Here is an 18,898-nt window from a genome sequence, read left to right as displayed (position 1 = left end):
TTCTAATGTTCTAATTGTGGTAGTGTTGGTAAGTATTTAGACTTGTTGCCATATCACGACCATTCTCGGGCATGTGTTAATCACTCCTCGGACTACCATAGTTGATCAGGCTGTGCCATTCCCAAGACTGATCATACACCCCCGAGCTTACCTGTGATATTCAACAATCGTTACTTTTGTTTTGTTCGAGAATGATGCTGACCTTAATATGTATGCATGCATGTATACTTTTAATAGGAAATTATTTATTTCTAAAAATATAATTGTTTTGAAAACTTTAAATCAGAAACTTTTAGCCCCAATGCATTTATAGTTTGTATATTTTATGTGGTTCGATATACCGAGTTCACTATAAACAATGCTCTGATACCAATCTGTCACACCCCCAAACCAAGGATGGCGGAAACGTCCGGGGGTAGAGGACTTCATGTAGAGTATCACAACAACGAGTATAATAGTGCTCAAAGTAAATACAACCATCATAAATATAATTGAAAAAGTTACACCAAAGTATATGTTTACATGATTTGAATCAATTACATTATGATACAAAATGAACTGTTTGACCACTTATTATCCCATCCTCAAAACGTTGTTGATTTCCTGTTTTCACTGAATTCCTGAGAATACAAGTAGTTTTGAAAAGTGTCAACACAAAGGTTGGTGAGTTCATAAGCTTTTGACAGTAAGAGTTTGAAAATTGATCTTTGTAAAGAGATGTATGTTACCAAGAAAAATCCAATATTTTCCGTATAAAAGTTATGTGGTCCTAAATGTCAGGTCCGAAAATGAACAAGTATTTGTCATACTTAAGGATATAAATGTGGTTTAAATTGGCGTAAAACCCTTTCTGATTTGAGAAAAATCCCGAAATGAATACTGTGTAGTCTTAAATACCAAGACTGAAAATATACCATAATATTTGTAATTATTGATATAAAAAGTGATTTTAAATCGACATAAAACCCCTTTTGATTCATGAAAATCCCTGTAAACTTTATGTTGTTAAATCCCTATGTGGGCCGCTATAATCATACTAATGACTGAATAAACCTGCCACGACGTTTCTCAGGCGTCGCGAAACTGAAATGACACTTGTCACCTCAGACCTGCTGGTCTAGCTGTTGCAAGCAGCTCTGGTGTGGGGTGTCTAACCCAATATAGATCTATACACAATTATCACGTTCTCCCTCCAGGAGATTCTGATTATAACTAGCAGGAATTTAGATTCCGCACTCGGACGTACGGAAGAGATTGTCTCACAATTTAGGTTAACAAGTTTATGTGTGGTGTGCATGAGTGTAAAACCTTTTTTTGTGGGAATAAAACCTTCTGAAATGTGTTTGTTGTGTTAATGGAAACATAAACCGTACCTATTATAGTTTATCCAAAATGTTTGTAATGTATAAGAACTCTTTTATGAAAACGCATTTGTGTTATGAATCCATAAACTATGCTTATTGTAGCTTAATATACGTGTTCTAAATGAATGAATAATCTTATTATGAATGACTAAGTTTCAGTTTATGATGATAAACTAACAAGGAAACACATTCAATATTTAGAACTTATTGTTATACACTTTGCTCAACATAATACAAAGTGTTATGAAATTTATATGCTATTAACTAAATTTAACCTTCCTGCGCTGTTTTAGAAAAGTCATAGAAAAATCATACGAAGTCAAAAACTAAATCCGTAAATCCTAAGAGTTCCCAAAATGTGTCTAGTTTACTCATAATTTTTATCATGATTTTTAATGACTTCCAACTTGGGTGAAATAGTCCATAATCACAGAGTGGTCCAGATTGGTGCTTGAAATGATAGGCAGTTTTGTAAAAATCACCATAAATTGTAGAAAAATCGTATGGAGATGTGCAAGTAGTAATTTTAAAGCTAAGAACTGGAACTACTTACAACTAAAACAGTTTTGAAAACAAAAATGTTTAAGTTTTCCAAAACAGTCCGTGAATGGAGTTGAACTTTTCTGATGAAGGCTGTTAGAAAAGTTTAGTTATGTTCTTGGTGTTTTAACTTGTATCCCCCCCCCCCCTAAAAACTTGAAAAAATATGAAAATGTAGGGGTTTGAACTCACCTTGATTAGTTTCAGTAGATGACTGTTGAAGAAGAGAAGTGTCCAACTCAAGAACACTTGAAGAATCACTTGAAGATTCGAAGATCTAACAAGAATGTGACGATGTTTGTATAAGCAAACTATGATTTTGAGTAGGAGGATGTATAATAATCATAAGAAAGAGGATGATACTTACTAAATGAAGGAGAAAAGACTTGGAGTATGCCTTGAATCTCGAATTTTAGTGAGAGAATTGAGAGAGAAAAGGGTGTTTGATCTTGTGTGGAAGAATGAGAAAATGAGAGAATGTTAGGAGAGAGGATGGATGTTCCAGCTCTAAGAACGTGGGGAGGGTTGGAAAGAGAGGGAAAAAGTACAAGGATGTGACTAGGTATAGTGGGGAGGGGTGTGGGTTGGTCATGGAGTGGGAATGGGAGGTTGCTTGTGTCATACACTAAAGAAAAGTCAACACTAAACAAAATATGTCACCAACTATATTTTATTCTTAGGCAAGGATTTTCCCCAAAAATAATAATTAAAATATGAATATTTGGGGTTTATTATGATAAAATACTAGTTTGGGTGAAAATCCCGCGTTAAAATATCGAAAAACGGGCTCAAAACGCTAAAAATATTGAAAAGTGGGCAAAAACTGCCAAATTCCGAAATTTGGGCCGAGGATGCGAAGGTTCGGCTCCTTAGGAGTTTAGATCCGAAGGTGAGGCTTGGTTGTGCATGGGAACCGAGAGTAGAGGGGTTCGGCTGCGCAGGCTCGCTCCTCGGACAGAAGCTCAAGCCCTCGGACCAAAGGTCAGCTCCTTAGACCGAAGGTGTAGTCCTCTCGGACCGAAAGTGAGAAGATAAGAGCAGAAGGTCAGGCTCGGTTTGGGAATGATCAGAGGATCGAAATAAACAGAGCACTCGGTCCATTTCGGTTGAGAGGGTCTCGGCTCCTAAGAGGTTTCAGTTCTTGAGAGGCTTTCGGTTCCTTGATAGGGGTTTCGGTTCCTAAGAGGAGTTTCGGCTCCTTAAGTCCGTTTTTCGCGTAGACTTTCGTTTTTGAGCTGATTTGGCCAAATTCGAGGGTCGGGATGCCCCAAGTGATTATAAAATGTTGAGAGAGATTTTGAGAGAGATTTGGGAGAGATTTCACATACTTGGAGAGATTTGGCATACTTAGAGAGATTTGGGAGATATTTCACATTCTTGGAGAGATTTCTCATACAAAGAGAGATTTGGGAGAGATTTCACATTCTTGGAGAGATTTATCATACAAAGAGAGATTTGGGAGAAATTTCACATTCTTGGAGAGATTTGGGAGAGATTCTCGATAAAGAGAGATAGAGTGAAAACGATTGAGAGAGGTTTCGTGTGTGACATTTGTGAGTGTCCGGTTTCGCAACGCAAGGTACATAAACCCCGTTAAGCCATGTTTAAGGATCTTACACACTCCCGATGAGTATGAAACATTTGTTTATCGGTTTGGTTCATTACTTAACATCGTTATAGGTTAATGAAATCTACATATACCAACTTTTCAATTGATGATTTCTCCTTAGAATAACGAGTTGTATGGAAATAACATAGCGTAAACCCTAGTACACAAGGGTTAATTGGGTTGACCGGTTTGACTTGTTGACTTTATTTGACTTTAACTTGACCAGAATTTGACGGTTGTCACAACCTCTGACATAAACCGAGCTACAAACTACTCCCAAGATATAGTCTCCAATCCCGAAAGCGCAATAGATCACACAATCAATCATTGCCGCTCGATACAAGAGTTCCAAGGCGAACCGAATCTTAGCTCCAAAAGGGTAGGGACTAGTGCGGAAAACACTTTCCATCTTCTTAATCCAACGCGAACTCAAATTCCTGGCATTCCTTCCACTAACTGGCAGACCACCGAAGTCGGGACCAAACCCTAGTCCTTCCCCCATGCGTGCTTATGCTCATCTGGAAAAGCAGCTATCCCAACGATCAGAGCATATCCAAATATTCTACTTCCCATAAGCTTCTTAGATTCTCCAAGAATCTCACCGATTCAAGTATAGATCCTATGATTTTAGTAGTACAGGCCCTATAATACCTTCCACACCTATCTATATACTTTCCTCAGCAATCCTCCCGAATACTCTAAGTCCCTTCCTCAAACCAAGGCACCAACCTTTCCAAATCGCCTAACTAAAATCACTGGAGCATATCCTAGGTTCCCGACCTCACCCTACCATCAACTGTTGAAGAACTCCTCATGATGCCAGCCATCCACCTCCTAAATATCGTCATATTCACTTGGTAGCTGACTCCCATCATCCAAGAGTCCCACAAAGCACAAAGCAAGAAATATTCGTGCAGTAACTCTCCAACCCATGAATCTATCATAGAACATTCAGCCCACATAACACAACTCATGCTATCCACATCCATCCTAACTGTCAGCTGTCTTATGCATCCAAATTATATACAGAACAGGATCTAATAGACTGTCGAATAATAGACTCAACCCTAGGACCACAACCCAACAAGGAAAATGAAATAAGGTCAAGTCAATTATTCTAAGGCTATAAGATCCTACTGGTATACAATTTTAAAATCATACACTTAGTAGTTACTGTAACGCCTGTGTTTCGGGCTTGCCATTTGTAGCAATGTAATAGTCTAGGTTAACCTTTGTAACCCATTTTGAAGTAATAAGATTGTATTATTTGAGTATTTTGTGTTTTGTGCTTAATTATGTGGTTTGATTAATTAAGAATAAAAATAAGCGTCAAAATTTAAGTGTAAAATAAACTTAATATATTTGGTTAATGTTGTAGTAGTTGAAACGAGGTTTCCGAATATATATAGAACGCCCAAATCTGACTTCGTATGAGGAAGTTATGATTTATCGAAGTTCCGGCTTAGCGATATACAGCCTGTTTTACTCGATTTGAGATCGAGCGGTTGTTAGCCGAAGCAATCTAAATGAGAATCGAAGATCTCATTGTTGGTATTGAAACGATAAAAAGTTAGGCAAGAACGGACGTCAAACGAAGAAGTTATGAATTTATAACGAAAGTTTCTGTCCCGGCCTATTAAAAATAATTAATAAAAATAAAGTCAAAATTAGCCGACGGAGTCTAAACGAAAGTCGTAGAGCATGGTCTCACCTTCGCGTGGATATAAAGAACGTCGAAAACGGAGTTCGTATGAAGAAGTTATGAATTTCCGAAGTTTATTAATCATTTTGTATTTATTTTTAATTCAAAATTCGGAAGCATTATCCGAAGGAGTCACCGATCTGATCCGAGGTACGCCCCGCGTACTCGAGTACGCCCCGCGTACTCCGAGGGATGTCGACACTCGCACTCGAGCACTTCGGATACGTAAGCAATGACGTTTTGGGCAGTACGCCCCGCGTAACGCAGTACGCCCCGCGTAACGCAGTACGCCCCGCGTACTCCGAGGCTCCAGCCTCCTATAAATAGGATGCGAGGGTTCCGGGTATTTTTGCCAATTCCCTCTCGTTTTCGTGTCGAAGCTCTGTGCAAAAACCCCCGAAGCTACCCCGAAGTCCCGATATCATACTTTATCCCCGAGGCAAGTCCCGAGATCCTGAAGATCCCGAAAAGTGCGGTTCCCGAGTCGAAGCTCTGCCCGCGAGAAGTTCGATTTTCGAGGAGATCTTCCAGATCTGCTGTGGATTACTACTTCTATAAGCCGTAGTGCTGTACGATCATCTTCTGATCAAGTGAGTGTATACTAACTTTCATAAACACAATAATAATACGAGTTTGGTTCGAGTGTATTAAGAGTATTGTTGTTTATAAGTGTGAGTGTGTAGTTATTTCTTCTAATACAATAATACGAAGTATTTTATATAAAAATACGTGCTATGTGTATGTATTTGGTTGTGTTATGTGTGAATGAGTATTCACTCTCTTCTATCTTACAGATCTGCTTATTTCTTTATGAGATATGTGTTATGTGTGTTGTGCCTCATCTGTTATGTGATATATGTGTTGATTAAAGCATGCTATACAAGTTTTCTTTAAACTATGTATACAAATGTATATTTTTATCTACTAATATGTTGGGTAGAACATGGGTAGACAGTTGGTGTGTAATAAACAGATGAGAGGCCTCGTTGTTGTTTGATTGAGTCATCTAGCGGAGTTTAGATGACGACCACTGGCTATTCTAGACAGTCTTGTGGAAACATTAGCAGGTTCGCCACCTGTAGGTGTTAATGAACTTGGGTGTTCATTCGCTGTACTCCATCCCCCTCATGGTTGCCTTATTTGACTTATATTGCTGAGGTACCCCCGAAGCATGTGTTGTCGCCCCGATGAAATATTCTTAGACTAGGTCCCTTATGTTAGTTGTTTTAGGGACATTAAGGTGAGAATAACGGGAATGGGTAATTGGGTTATTGTTGGTTGGTGAAAATTAAATATGATATTTATTGTGGGTTGAAAACCCTATATGCTCACCAGGCTCCCAAGCCTGACCCACTCAGTTTTAAATTGTATTACAGGTAGTGGCGGAAGGGCATGAGATGGATGAACCATCAAGTTGTTTTGTTTACAAGTCTGCATATGTTTATATTTGTTATATGACTTGTAATGTATTCGTTTATGCTTATTGGTCTGTATCGGAACATGACACCCCGAGTTTTGATTATAATGAAAATACATTTCTTTTATGAAATGCTTCGGTAAACAATGTTTTATCATGTTTTGTTTTTGGGAACAAATTCCGCAACTCTTTCAAATCAAAAGGATTTACTCTGAAAATATTTAAAAGCATAAATGAAAATCGGTCTTTTCTGGCCGAGATTTTGGGGATGTCACAGTTGGTATCAGAGCATTAGTTTAAGCGAACTAGGAATTTGTAGGATTTCTAGACTTAAACTTAGAATGCTAAGTGAAGTTTTGAGATGTGTGTCTGTTGTGGTTTAGACACGAGCACTAGTTTATTTTAGGAAAGTTGCCTAAAATGCTTTATGTGCTAAATGTTATATGTTGCCATATATGATATTATTTGCTCGGATCTATGGTCTGTTGCCAACCGGATCTAGAAACCTTATGTGTGTAGGATTCTAAGCGTACGTCTACGATATTAGAACTAGCATGTAAACGTTTCGGAGTGATAAGGATGATTTGAATATCCATCATGATTGAGGATCTAATTTCACCTTATTCGGTGTAGATCAAAATGGTGAGAACAAGAAGTGGAGTTGGAAATGCTGACGAAAACAGGAATCAACCACCAGTGATTGAGCCAATACCTGTCATAGCAGCAGCACCTGAGCCAATAACCATGGCTGGTGTGCAATTGATGATTCAGACGATGTTGGATCGTCAGATGGATGAAACTAGACGGTTGCTTCAACAAAATCGTGAAGAACTGTCGATTCGTGTGGAAGAGCCTGAACTGAATGAAGGGCACTCGGAAGGTGGAAACTTCAGTGGGTCTGTTGGTCCAGCCAACCCACCGATAGTTAGGCAAGATAACCATGATGGAAGGAATGATGGAATGGGATGCAAGTACAAGGACTTTTTGACTTGCAAACCATCGACCTTCAATGGAAAGGAGGATCCGATTGGGGTTATGGATTGGATCTCCGAAATGGAGCTAGCCTTCATGACGTGTGGCTGCAGAGGTAAGTTGCAGACTATCTATGCCGTGCGACAATTCCGAGGTGGAGCCGTTCGTTGGTGGAACACTCTAGGGAAGACCTTAAACCCTAACATAAAGATATGTTCAGTGTCCTTTAAAATTTCATAGATTTGTTTGGGTTAGATCAGCATGCTTCGAGTTTATAGCTCGAAAAAATTGTCGCTTCCGCTATCACGACTCTTTGACAAGATTGCAAAAAACGCTCGACGTTAGCTAGTCGGTGGACTGGGGTCAAGGGATTAATCGGCTAGGCGGAGATTAATCGGGGGATTAATCGGGTACCATTAACTGCTAATTTGTTGAATTTAAAAAAAATAAATATGACTAATATTATATCAAAGTTCGTAAATAACACTAATATGATAACAAAATAGGTTAATATGATTAATACAATACTAATCATGCCTCAAATAGTTTCCATTGACATAAAACTTCTTCAAAATGTTAAAATTTCATCGTTTTATATTGTTTCACTCATTATGTATGCATGGATTAATCGATAGGCGCCCTCTAATCGGTCGAGTAGCGCCAAAGGATTAATCGGAGATTAATCGGCACCTAGTCGGGATTTTTACAATAGTGCTCTTTGACTAGGCTTGAAACGCATCACCACCATTGCTTCCACTACCACCCACCTACCACCGCCACCACCACCACCACCATTAGTACTTAATCACAGTTAAACCCACCATTATCACCAACATCACCAATAATGATCATCTCCAACAACCATTGTCCTTATCATCATCAATCACCACTACCATACATGTTGCCAACACCGTCACAACTACCATGCCACTGCCACACAATCATTGACGTTGCCACCTTCACAATCACAAATCCACCGTCCTATTACCACCCCGCCACAACCATCACCTATGTGTTAGCCCCTCCATCAAGTACCACCGATATCATTTTGCTCTAAGACAAACATAACCTCAATTATCGTACATCACCTTATGACACTGCGATAACAAACAACCCCACCTGTATAAGGAAGTTATTGACTATATCAAAAAAATTATAAATAGTGCTATGATGGTAGAAGACAAACATAATCCCAATTACCGTACATCATCCATAACATGTTCTGACACTACCATAACAAACAACCCCACCGAGTATGTTTATAAGCAAGTTACTGACCATATCAAACCTAATTTATATATAGTGGCATGATAGTTGTGAGGATGGTTGCAACATGTGTGTGTTGGAGTGGTGATGATTAATGCTGGTGACCGGATATGATGGTGATCGGTGATATCACTGATCGCGGCGGTCACTACAAGGAAAAAGGCCATTACTGGCGACAAAAGTCGCCGGTAAAAGTCCCAAAAGTCGCTGGTAATACTAATAGCGGTGACGCGTCGCCGGTACTGAATCGCCGCTACTGATTCGTCGCTATTGATCAGTTTGTCGCCGCTAATGATAAAAGTTGCCGCTATTGACTCTGTCGCCGCTAATGAGTATTGTCGCCGCTAATAAACTAGTCGCCAGTAATGACTTTTGTCGCCGGTAAAAGTGTCGCCGGTAATAACTTCTGTCGCCGGTAAAAGTGTCACCGGTATTTTTTTTTCAATTTTTTATTTTTTTTTTTAATTTTTGATTAAAAAAGATTAAAAACCAATAGTATCGCCGGTAATTTTTAATTTTTGGTTGCCGGTGATAATGTCGCCGGTAAAAGTGTCGCCGGTAATAACAATATTCGATTAAATATAAAAATCAATAGTGTCGACGCTAATTATTTTGGGATTGAAAAAACGAATAAAATATCAAAAGTCATAATATCCTAGTAGCAAAACAACAAAATTTTTACATTCTACCAAGTAGCAAAACGTGACAACATATGCAAATAAAACCCGTCCTTACATACCATCATCGTCGTTCCCATCGTTTCCTTGATTATTTTGGGATTGAAAAAACGAATAAAGCTCATCCCTACATGTCGGGTCGGCGAGCATTGCACGCAGATTTTCCAACTACATAATTAATAACAATATATATAAACTTATAAGTTAGATCGTCAAACATAAACAAAAACTATCAAAATACATTGCTATTTTTAAACTAAGATAGAAAACCAAAGTACATTGCTATTTCTTGCACTTGGGACAAAAACCAAATTACCAAACTTTTTAGCAAATAATCACCACAAAACCAAAACTACCAAATCAACATGCATTTTACGATGCTAAAGTAGATTGCTATTTTTAAACAAAGATAGAAAACCAAAGTACAATGCTATTTCTTGCACTTGGGACAAAAACTCAATTACCAAACTTTTTAACAAATAATCACCACGAAACCAAAACTACCAATTCAACAAGCATTTTACGATGCTAAAGTAGATTGCTATTTTTAAACTAAGATAGAAAACCAAAGTACATTGCTATTTCTTGCACTTGGGACAAAAACCAAATTACCAAACTTTTTAGCAAATAATCACCACAAAAGCAAAACTACCAAATCAACATGCATTTTACGATGCTAAAGTAGATTGCTATTTTACCTGTGATGGTTGTGATGGTGGTTGTGATGGTTGTGAAGGCTATGGAATCCTCGGGAGACCAGAAGGTTTGCAGCCAATGCCTCTAATGTGGCCACGTTGCTCTCCTAATACTTTCTCGAACGTAGCTCTTTCTTGAGCGGGTGTTAACTCACTTTCACCTTGAGTTTGTTCTAACAGCTCTTCAACTAACCGATTCTGTAACTCCCAAAAGTGAGTAACAATTAAGTATAAATAAACATTTAAATATATGATAAAATTATAATTAAATACTTACATATTGTTGTTCCGATTTAGCAGTAACAAATACACCATTCTTATCGGTATGAGCTTTGCGAAATGTTTCCACTCTCTTAAGGTTCTGTTTAACTTTAAAAATTAGATTATATTTTAAATAAATAATTACATGTATCGTACGGTACCTTCTTATAGCAAGTATTGCTATACGAGCTCGAACCCCCACGATTCACATTTGTTTGCTTTTCACGGATTTTTTTGTTCCTTTCTGAAGCAATTATGTGTTCGTCAGTTTGAAAATACTCAACTGCCTTCGCCCAGTTATCAACAAGCATACCATCCGGAGGATTGGCCAATGCTCTCGAGATATCTTCATACCCTCCGACCATTTTGAAATATTCTTTTGCGTTGGCTTTATGGTCTCGATAACCTTTTAACAAGGCTGCTTGAAAACCCTCTGTCAATAGATTAGCTTGTGCATCCTGGTACATTTGATTGAGATCAAACTTTGTCTACAAAAAAAAAGTTAACCAAGTAAAAACCAATTATAGTTAACCCTATAAAATATATTTAAATAAATAATTACCACTAAATGTTGTAATATAGTGTCCTTTATATCAGGGGAAACTCTTTTCCAACTCCATTTGTCAAAAGGGACCATCTGCCACATTGTTTTTCTAACTTCTCGGGAAAACATGTCTCCCGGCTCTCCTACGGGATTAAATGTGATATCCCTATCATATTGCATGCCAATTGGTTTCCCCTGGTTCTGTAAGATTGCTTTTTCAAGATTTATATTTTTAGCTTTTCCTCGAACTTTCCTTCAGGCACGTTCCTCAACTACAAATGTAATTAAAAATTATTAGAAACGGTTTTTAAATTTATGATAATTGAACAAAAATAGTAAATAAAAATTCATGATAAGACTTACCGTCCTGCTTGTGCTGGCCAGGACCTCTACCACCTGGGAAAGGTGGGTCCTCAGCTCCGTCTCCCCCATGTCCACGACCCATGACAACAGCCATGGTAAACATAAACAAAAGTCACACTCTCATCATTTCCTGAAAAAATATAAGATATACAAATACAATTTTTATTACAGATACACATTACATAGAAATAAACATTTAGATAGGAATAAACATTTCTATTTAAACTAGAAATCCAATTAAAGTTCATATTACAAATACACATTACATAAGAACTATTCTAATCAGAATCTTCCTCATATCCTTCAGTGTCTTCTTCGGTATCATAATCAGAATCGGTGTCATCGTAATTAGTCTCGCAATCAGAAACATCATTGACTCTACCAATTAGCGGAGGAACTTCAGATGCACTTTCTACATCAACAATGACTCTAGGAATGTTTTGAAAGTACATGCTGAAATCTATAAAAAGTGGAGCATCAGATGAAGAGATATTTTGAAGTACATCGACATCATCTAAATTTTCGTGTGAGACATTGTCAACATTTTGAACAAGGTCATCGTTCGATGGTAGATCCCAAATACATCGATGATTAACATGCTCGACAACACACTGATGGTTATTGTTTGGCTCTATGATGTAGAACACTTGTTTGGCTTGTGAAGCATATATGAGTTGATCATCTTTGTATGATTCGCGTCGTGTGTCGATACTGGTGAAACTATCAATAGAAATAACTCCTGTTCGAGTATTAAACCACTTGCAATGAAATAGTACAGTTGCCTTTGGGAAATGATAATTACAAGAGCTCAAGGAATTGATCAAATGAACTATCAGTCCATTTGTTGTTCACCTTGATATGCATTAACTTTGCTAGCAACTCAAGGGAAGAAAAGAGGCAACCAGTATACAATTGAGTTTCCATTTCTTCCAATAACTGTGCAAAATCATCATCCACACCACTACCCCTTGTATTCGAGGTTCCTTCATCGAGGTTAGTATCATTTTCTCTCGACTCCCACATCACATCTTTGATTAAATCGACCATTTCGTTACGTGGCAAGACGACTGGAGGAATAAAAGATTCACCATGATAGATCCAAATTTTGTACGCCTTACTGAAACCATTTATAAATATATGGCGATCAATAGCAGTCGGGTACTTGAAGTAACGGTTATCACATTTTTCACACGCACATCTGATTTTACCATTACTATCAAGGTGTGACTTGGACTTCTCGATAAAACTTTTAGTCCTGCTTGGAACTCGGGATGGTTTCGATATGGATTAGTAGTCCAGCTTTTCTCAATAGACATGATGTTGCTGAAACATAATTTTGGGTTTAGAGTTTAGTATACAGAATTAGTATTGTTTTTTTTCCAATCCATATTTTTTTTACATCTAAAATAATACAAAAATTAAATAATAAAAAAATAAAAAAATATATTTTAAAAATTTTTATTTATGCATTTTTTTAATTAATTTTAATTAAAATTACTTGTAAGTTTTTAAACAATTTTATAATAGACATTATGTTGTTGTGTTGTTCTTTTTTATCGTCAAGATTAAAATATATATAAGTTTTTAAACAATTTTATAATTTTTTTTGTGTTTTGTTTTCCAATTATAACAATAATTTTTTTTTTTTCAATTATAGCATCCTCTAACCTATTTTTATGGTAACCGATTATTATTGGTTATAGAAATATAATCTTATGAATTAATTTGAAGATTATAAGTCAACTATAATACTTATTGGTTAATTAATTTGGAGTTAGCTTGGGTAAAAACTAGAAACTTTCTAGTTTTTGTATATAAGTTTTTAAACAATTATATATATATATATATATATATATATATATATATATATATATATATATATATATTATGTTTTTTTTCAATTATAACAATAATTAATTTTTATTTTGTTTTCAGTTATAGCATCCTACTTATAAGAAAACCATATAATTTTACATAATACATAAAAACATGAAATTCACATATTTTTACATACATATTATGTTGTTGTGTTGTTCTTTTTTACCGTCTAGATTAAAATATATATATATATATATATATATATATATATATATATATATATATATATAAGTTTTTAAACAATTTTATAATTTTTTTTTGTATTTTTTTTCCAATTACAACAATAATTTATTTATTTATTTTTTTTCAATTATAGCATCCTTTAACCTATTTTTATGGTAACCGATTATTATTGGTTATAGAAATATAACCTTATAAATCAATTTGAAGATTATAAGTTAACTATATAAATTATTGGTTAATTAATTTGGAGTTAGCTTGGGTAAAAACTAGAAACTTTCTAGTTTTTGTATATAAGTTTTTAAACAGTTATATATATATATATATATATATATATATATATATATATATATATATATATATATATATTGTGTTTTTCTTCCAATTATAACAATAATTAATTTTTATTTTCTTTTCAATTATAGCATCCTACTTATAAAAAAACCACATAATTTTACATAATACATAAGAACATGAAATTCACATACTTTTACATACATATTATTTTGTTGTGTTGTTCTTTTTTACTGTTGAGATTAAAATATATATAAGTTTTTAAACAATTTTACAATTTTTGTTGTGTTTTTTTTTTTCCAATTATAACAATAATTTTTTTTTCAATTATAGCATCCTTTAACCTATTTTTATCGTAACCGATTATTATTGGTTATAAAAATATAACCTTATAAATTAATTTGAAGATTATAAGTTAACTATATAACTTATTGGTTAATTAATTTGGAGTTAGCTTGGGTAAAAACTAAAAACTTCCTAGTTTTTGTATATAAGTTTTTAAACAATTTTATAAAAATTTTTTTGTTTTTTTTCAAATTATAACAATAATTTTTTTTTTCAATTATAGCATCCTACTTATACCAAAAGCACATACTTTTACATAATACATAAGAAGATGAAATTCACATACTTTTACATATATATACCACATATACACCAAATACAAATACATACACATACATACAAAATAACATCCTACTTAAACCAAATACACATAATTTCACATATAGATAATAACATCCTATTTATACTAAATACAAATGTTTCACAATCATATACCACATTTACAATAAACATACATACATTCATATACACACAATAATATCTTACTTATAACAAATACATATAGTTTTTACCAAATACTCATATACCACATATACATCAAATACACATACATTGGCATATATACAAGAAATTCACATATATTCAAATTAAAAGTGAAATTAGCAAATGAACTTACCTTTCTTCAAGAAATGGAGTTAGAAATTGGTCCCAAAATCTTTAACCACACCTAGAGAAATTTGCTTGGAACAATATGGAAAGAAATTTGCTTCTAATCCAAAACAACACCACCAAAAACAAATATATGAACAATTTATTACCATTCAATCACTAGATGAAGCTAAAAATCGAAATTAACATACAAATTGAAAAGGAAATTACAAAATCAACTTACCTTTGTTGAAGAAATAGAGTTAGAAATTGGTCCCAAAAGCTTTAACCACACCTAGATTCTTAATAGGACACAATATGGTGTGGGAAGAAATTTGTTTGGAACAAGCAAATAGAAGTGAAAATCGGAAGAAGCTGGAAATGGCAAAAGAAAGAAGCACAGCAAACAGAAAGCAAATGGAGAAATGAGGGTTCTTCGTGCGTTTTTTTTTATCTGCGAGAGGCAATAGCGCGCGACACCTTTAGCGGCGACAGGTAGAGCTTTACTGACGACTTTTAGCAATAGCGGCAACAAACTGGAGGGAAGGATACCGCGTGTTTTTTCGTTAACTATTAGCGGCCACTTTTTTAACTCTTTAGCGGCGACAAATATGTCGCCGGTATTAGGTTAGATAAGATAAGACACTCCACCCGTTGGATTAGATATCTCATCAAATGGTTCAGATGTAGGGGGAAAGCGCGGATCCGAGCGACATTATTACCGGCGACAAACGGCCGCAATATCTAGAGTCGCCGCTAAAGCCCCTTGTCGCCGATAGATATTGTCGCCGCTAAAGCTCTTTGTCGCCGATAATAATGTCGTCGGTAAAGGGTATATTTCTTGTAGTGGGTGTTGAGGGTGGCTAGCGGTGTTGGGGCTATGAGTAATGGTTGTGAGTGAGCGGTCGAAATTCGTTTTTGTCTCTTAGGTGTTATCACCAATGTTACTGAAACCCTAAACGCCAATGGTGTTACTTTTACCCTAAAGACCAAATCTGTTCCCAAAATAAGGACATTTCACAGTAAACCACACGGACGAAGACTGTAATTCACTTTTCATTTATTATTATTATTATTATTATTATTATTATTATTATTTTTAAATTCAAATAGATATCCTTTAATAAAAAGAAAATGGCAGAAAGAAAGCTTAAACAAACAAAAGATTTAATATATATATTTTTAATTCCAATAGATATCCATTAATAAAAAGAAAACGGCAGAAAGAAAGCTTAAACAAACAAAAGATTTAATAAAAAGAATACGGCAGAAAGAAAGCTCAAAGTCTCAAACAAACAAAAGATATTAACGATTTATTTGAAAACACACAACGTCAACAAGTAGACTCTACAAGTAAAAGAGGGTTACTCTTATATTAAGTACTTATAATTATATTACTACATTATTGAATCAAGTATTCTAAATCCAAACAAAACGATACCGCTAACAAGCCGATCTTTGTGAAACAGATGTTCTGATCGAACCCATGAGTAAAGTGGCTAGACTATTAAAACACAGTAAGACCCGATTAAGATTTGGTTAATTAATCCCAGTCTCTACTACATATACCATTACACCAAATTAACATCTTGATATTAATTAAATCTACCTTCCTTTATATTTATACTACCATATATCTATACCTTCATGCATACATATACACATATTCAACGACGATCAAACTCTGGTCCCTTTCATGACACCTTCTTCCGCATGATGTCCTCCAACTCCATAGTCGCCGTCACGGTAGCCTGGTCCGTACCTGCTGCTGTACAAACCGGCATGCAGCAACATTACATACAACAGCTCCGTGAATGCCAAGATTATAATGAATGCTTCCACCATCTTTAACCTCCACCCTCTGTGTCCTCCTACGTTTATCTCCTTGCATGCCAACCTGCAATTCAACTCTCAGTTACCTAATTCAGTAACCACCTGTTACCATTAACTTACTTGCATGTGAAACCAAAGATATTACCCGAATGCAAGAGCAGTGACGGCCCACGCAACCAGAGAAGACGATCCAGCGGCGGCAAGGCTGTCGTTCCTCCATACCCTAAGGTGGTTGCCACCTGCGAATTTCGAGACTATTCCAAGAACAGAAGCTAGAATGGCAAACTCCAAGAAGAACTCTGTTGCTCCATTTCCTCCAAAACCTGAAATAGAAAAGGTCAGATATTGCAATATTACGCATCAGGTAGCTGCGGGCAGATAGATAACTTACTAGGATGGTAGGACTGGCCATTGATGAACCTGTTAAGACACCAACTAGCAAATCCCAAGGTGATAAAGTACATAACAAGGTTCAGGAACAGCAATGGTGCAGCAATGCTTCGTCCCACTGTTTCCGCCATTTTAGATCAATCAAAAAGCTTGAAAAATCCAAATATAGTAATCGAGTAAAGCGGAGAATATATTTATTGAGAAGGTGAACGTAGCCAAGGTATATATATATATACAAGGATGATAGTTGGCAGGTGGCATGATACGTGTCAACGGTAGTATATGCTTGATGTTACGTAGGACACGTGGTGAACTAGTGATTGACCACATACATAGTGTTTCATGTTTGCCATTAAGATTGAGCAACCCGCCTACCCACTTGCTTATCGCCTATACGGTTCTGGTTGTTTCGTAATGTTAATCTCATGTAGTACAAAATTTCTTTTTCTTTTATGTCACCTAATTTTCCTTTTGTTTTCGACAACTTAGGAACTTCATTTTCTATCAAATTATTTTTATTTTGTTGTAAGTTGATAGACGTTTTTACCAGTCTGGTCATATTTTACAATTTGTTTTTCCTTTTATGTCACCTAATTTTCATTTTGTTTTTCACAACTTAGGAACTTCATTTTCTATCAAATTATTTTTATTTTGTTTTAAGGTGATAGACGTTTTTACCTGGTCATATTTTACAATTTCTTTTTTCTTTTTATGTCACCTAATTTTCCTTTTGTTTTTCACAACTTAGGAACTTCATTTTCTATCAAATTATTTGTATTTTTCATTTTCTATCATATTATTTCTATTTTGTTTAAGTTGACAGAAGTTTTTATCGATAGTTTGTATTTATTTATTTTGAAAATCATTGTTTGTATTTTCTATTTTTTAAAATATCATTTTGACTTTCTGCATTTTAACATGAAATTCTACTTTGAAAAAGTATTCATTTTTATTTCTCTACTTTTTAAAATGTCATTTTAATCATTTCTATTTTCTATTTTTAGCTCGATAATTTGCACCCCTCTGACTTGTAAAATTACCAATGTTTTAAAAAACTTTAAGATTTGTATTTATTATCAAGTTTTAATAAAATGTCGTTTTAAATCATTTATTTATATAAAAATAAATCGTAGTAGAATATATATAAAATTATTAATTATTAAAAAAATTATTGCCTTCAGTTATGCATTTGACACGATATGGCTCGGTTCGAAAAACTTTAGGTTTAATATTGCTGTCAAATAAGGTCAATGTTATTTAGAACCCTGATAATTACATTTTCACATTTATTATTTTTTAATGTCATTTTGACTCCTTCGACTTTGAGTTTGTAAATTATCACTTTCACCCGCTCCCTTCATTTTCTAAACTTTGGTGCTTATCCCCCTTGTATACATAATTTGATTTTTTCTAATATTTTTCGTTTGTTAACTTAAACAAATTAAATTTCTACGTACTTATTTTTATGTATATTTCATATATTCGATGTAATCAACGTTTTGATGACAATTTTGAACTTTTGTTTGTTAATTTAAAAAAAATATATGTATTTTTTTGTATAAATTTGAGTTTGTCTACTTAAAAACAAAGACTATATTTTGTCGATTTTCAACATGTAATAACTTAGTTTCTACTACTTAAATCCATTATTGTGGTCGCAACGTGCGGCGGGTAAAATCGTAGCTATAATTTAACTAGTAAAAAAACCAATAAAAAATATAATTAAACACAAAGTTAATAAAAATAAAAATACTTTATTATCTGAAAATAATTATTACAAAATAAATATAAGAAATCGAAACTAAAATATAACAATGATTAAATTATTATATCACACCGAATTTTCTTCTGAAATTTTGTTCGCATCCTCGTTGAACAAATATGAATCTTCATATGTATCATCAAACAAATCATCGTCCTTATCTTCGATCAAAATATATATGTTAGCCATGTAAATATGTTACACAAATCAATACGAAG

At 34.7% G+C, this 18,898-nt stretch overlaps 1 protein-coding gene across 1 annotated transcript; it reads right to left on the bottom strand.

Moving 5' to 3' along the window:
* Positions 1-16,073: 16,073 nt before the first annotated feature.
* Positions 16,074-17,102, bottom strand: LOC145058342 (membrane protein PM19L-like). The gene is made up of 3 exons (XM_079006262.1): positions 16,920-17,102; positions 16,674-16,851; positions 16,074-16,592 (listed from the first exon to the last, which is right to left on the bottom strand). The coding sequence occupies exons 1-3, from the start codon at positions 17,047-17,049 to the stop codon at positions 16,373-16,375; spliced, it is 528 nt and encodes a 175-aa protein (XP_078862388.1). The 5' UTR covers positions 17,050-17,102; the 3' UTR covers positions 16,074-16,372.
* Between the last annotated feature and the right edge of the window lie 1,796 nt (positions 17,103-18,898).

The sequence above is a fragment of the Lactuca serriola genome, chromosome 6, assembly GCF_051521515.1.
Source record: "Lactuca serriola cultivar US96UC23 chromosome 6, Lser_US96UC23_V15, whole genome shotgun sequence".
NCBI lineage: Eukaryota > Viridiplantae > Streptophyta > Magnoliopsida > Asterales > Asteraceae > Lactuca > Lactuca serriola.
This window is presented reverse-complemented; position numbering and strand designations above follow the sequence as displayed.

Bases quoted from the DNA above. Each gene is read 5' to 3' on its own strand.
- LOC145058342 (XM_079006262.1), bottom strand. From the start codon at position 17,049: ATGGCGGAAACAGTGGGACGAAGCATTGCTGCACCATTGCTGTTCCTG. The intron at 16,852-16,919 runs GTAAGTTATCTA...TTTCTATTTCAG, and splicing joins TGGCCAGTCCTACCATCCTA to GTTTTGGAGGAAATGGAGCA. The intron at 16,593-16,673 runs GTAATATCTTTG...GTTGAATTGCAG, and splicing joins GTCACTGCTCTTGCATTCGG to GTTGGCATGCAAGGAGATAA.